This window comes from Scyliorhinus canicula, chromosome 23 (genome assembly GCF_902713615.1).
Source record: "Scyliorhinus canicula chromosome 23, sScyCan1.1, whole genome shotgun sequence".
NCBI lineage: Eukaryota > Metazoa > Chordata > Chondrichthyes > Carcharhiniformes > Scyliorhinidae > Scyliorhinus > Scyliorhinus canicula.
In genome coordinates, this window is record NC_052168.1 from 2,432,775 (window position 1) to 2,436,392 (window position 3,618).

A 3,618-nucleotide genomic window follows, 5' to 3' on the forward strand; every position below is an offset into this window, starting at 1 on the left:
TATAAAGCATAAAATATTACAAACTTTGTTACAGATTATGTTGCCAATCTTTCTAATGCAACGATTAATTGTTTATTCTTTCACCGTCACACAATTAACAGCGAGCTGCTCTCGGCCTTTCTCCTGGTCCAATCCACACTCCCTCATCCCCGATTCCCTTCCCTCCTTCAACCCCTGGATCCAAGATCCGAGAAATTCTCCCCATCACCCAGTGTTGGACAGTTCATTAATACAGTCAATATACTTCAGGCTGGTTAGTGAAAGATCATCGTGTAACTAAATAGACCCCTTGAGACTTTGACATGAAGAATGCGATCGATTAATATCAGAAAATGGCGATAGAAGAGCACAGGGAGATCCCATTAAATAGGACAGGGTGTGATGCCTTTTGCAGTAGAATAGCAGTATGTACTGGGCCCCACTGGGCTGGACTCTACATGGTGGGATTGTGGAATTTGGGGGTAAAATAGGATTAAATTCCACCCAGTGACTGAATGACAGCCTCCCAATATTGCCCTGATTCAGTGAGTGTGTGACTGACAGCTCTGATGGATTGGAAGCTACACTGAGATCCGGGTTTAAGTGGGGGTTAGTCGGACACCCCTATCTGATGGGGGTGAAGGGATTGTGGCCGGATTGAGGGGGTCTGAACCCACCAGTTGTTGCTGTAATTGGTTCCTATCCGAATGGGTGTTGGGTGTCGCTGCCCCTGAAGGGGGGACATCGGACCAAAATTAATTTAACTCAAATTCCTATTTTTCATCAAATGCTGATAATACAAACACATAAATCTTTTTTCAGAGTCCAGCACAGTGACACTGTTCCTAATCGTTCCTCTCCCCCAAGGGAGGGACAATTTTATAATCTGCAGGGTTTATTTTTCTAATTGCTTCACATGCACCTTCGATGTCACCCTCAGGGATTTCAAACCACTCAGTCCCTCCGCCCAGATCCACTTTGTACTGCTCCAACGCCTCACGAACCTTCTTTTCATCACCCTTATCGTTCATTATCGTTGAACATAAACAGATCAGTTTCCGGGGGTTTCCTGTTTGAAGATCAGAAATTCGAATTTCGTAATCCTTGAAATGACCGATTTTGTAATAATCACTGCCTTCCTCCCGGAGTAAGTAAACACGTTTAACCTGAAAAGGGGAAACATTGTAATCTGCAGGGTTAATGTTTCTAATTGCTTCATATGCATCTTCGATGTCACCGTCAGGGATTACAAACCACTTAGTCCCTGCGCCCAGATTCACTTTGTACTCCTCCAACGCCTCACGAACCTTCTTTTCATCATCCTGATCGTTCATTATCGTTGAACATAAATAGGTCAGTGTCCGGGGGTTTCCTACTTGAAGCGGAGGAATTATATTTTTGTAATCCGTATGTTTGGAAAAACCGACTTTGTAAAAATCACTGCCTTCCTCCCGGAGTAAGTAAACACGTTTATCCTGAAAAAGGGAAATAACTTGCATTTGTTCAGCATCTTTCACAATCTCCACACATCCCCAGTGACGTATTTTTAAAGATCATTCAATCAATGAAAAGATCCCAAACAGTGGACGTGAAGGCAAACACTGAGCCAGGAGGGAGGTTAAGCAGCTTGGTCATGGGGAGTGGGGATTATTGAGGAAGCTCTCGAAGGTGGAGGGGGTGCAGATGGGGAATTCCTGATCTCCACAACCTCTTTCCACACCAGCCAGCTCACAACAAACAGAATTTAACAACTTAGAAAAAGAGTCACGAGCATAAATATGCTACAAGAAAAAGCAACAATTCTAGTCCTGATCACTGGGTGATCTCACTGTATCTTGTATAAACAGCCCAGGGAGTGATGATAAATCCTTCCCAACATTTAACCTTGCCCTCAAGATTTCAGATTCCACGAGAGTCCATCTCAAATAATCTCTCCAATCAGACTGGGTTCAATCCCTTCAGCTTTCTAAACCCCTCAATCGCTCCCTCTCTGAGCCCATGTTTGCCTAACCGGACAAACTGGATCCTGAATACACAGGATCCCGAATATTGTGATTATCCTGACCTCTGGGCTGTTTAGCACAGGGCTAAATCACTGGCTTTGAAAGCAAACCAAGGCAGGCCAGTAGCACGGTTCAATTCCTGTACCAGCCTCCCCGAACAGGCGCTGGAATGTGGCGACTAGGGGCTGTTCTCAGTAACTTCATTTGAAACCTACTTGTGACAATAAGCGATTTTCATTTCTCTCTTCTCCCCACACTCAATATCACTCACTGAGGAAGGTGATCAAAATTACACTCAACACTCCAAGTGTGCCCAAAACTCAAGATTTACATCAGTTTACTTCATGGAATTTGAATAAATAAACTGCCTGTGACTAAAAGTAGAAAATGCTGGAAATACACAATGATTCAGTGAATAAAGAATGGGGATCCAGAGAGCAGGAGACGGGGGTTTGAGGAGTTGGAAGAAAGAGAAAGAAAATCATTGGAGGGTTTTCAGTTCAGTTGATTGTGGGAAAAAGAGGGAAAGAGAGTTTCCCACTTTGAGGTTTAGGACCGAGTTCGAGTTGGAGAGAATGGATAAGTATCGATTTGACGATAGTGAGGGTGTGGAGTATCGATCAATCTCTAAATGTAACTGTACCAGGGGAGAAGAGATCAGAAAAATACTTTAGGAACGTGAGAGAAATGTGTTCAGGAGAATCCTTGTTTTTATTCTGGAATTGTGGATTCTAAACTGTCAGGAATCTCTCTGCCTTTTCCTGATCCTCAATCTCCCTGACAGCCTCAAAAACCTTCAATCCTCACTCATGGAGATCATTAAATCATCAGGAATCTGCTCTATTGGTTTGCAATTCATAACACACCAACCTAACTATAAATAGCAACTCTGTGAAACTCAATGTGAGGTCAACCATTCGGCCCATCACAGCCTTGCCATCCTGAAGGACCCCCCCCCCACCCTTCCCCAGAATGGAGGGGGGTCCATTGGGCACAGCGCCATGTGAAGCTCTCCCTGTGGGTGACACCCCTCACAGGAACCCCAGGGTGGGATCCCAGTCACTGTCCAGCTCAGACTGATCCTGCAACAAGAGCTGGTGAAGCAGAAAACCCAGCGAGTTACCCGGGAGAGAAGATGGAAAGGAATTGAAAACTATTGCAGATACTTTACAGAATAGAGCAGACAGTCCTTGGCTTCCCCAAGACTGTGTCACAGGGGGTAGCAGGAGTAGAGCTGACATCCCAGAGACACCTGGAGATAAACCCAGAACTCCAACATTGAAACTTAAATATTCCTCAGATAATAAACTTAACTCACCATCTTCAGTTGGAACCGTCTCTATAATTCTGTCTGTTCCTCTCCTGTATATATACCAACTCGGATAATGTTAAACCAGTTTGAACAAGATTGCTTCCGTATTTATTGAATTGTATTCCTGGAATTGTTCCATCATCATTGCCATTATTGCAGGATTCAGGAACATCCGCTCCCACAGGAAATGCCTGGAATACCGAAACTGTGAATCAGAATAAACACAAATGTCTGGGAGGGACCCCAGTGTGGGCAGTGTTACAGTGACCAGGGTCTGGGAGGGACCCCAGTGTGGGCAGGGTTACAGTGACCAGGGTCTGGGAG

The 3,618-nt window shown here is 44.6% G+C and overlaps 1 protein-coding gene across 1 annotated transcript; it reads right to left on the reverse strand.

Annotated features, from left to right (window-relative positions):
- Nucleotides 1-519: 519 nt before the first annotated feature.
- LOC119956361 lies at nt 520-3,370 on the reverse strand. The gene is made up of 2 exons (XM_038783521.1): nt 3,301-3,370; nt 520-1,454 (listed from the first exon to the last, which is right to left on the reverse strand). The coding sequence occupies exons 1-2, from the start codon at nt 3,301-3,303 to the stop codon at nt 825-827; spliced, it is 633 nt and encodes a 210-aa protein (XP_038639449.1). The 5' UTR covers nt 3,304-3,370; the 3' UTR covers nt 520-824.
- Nucleotides 3,371-3,618: the final 248 nt, after the last annotated feature.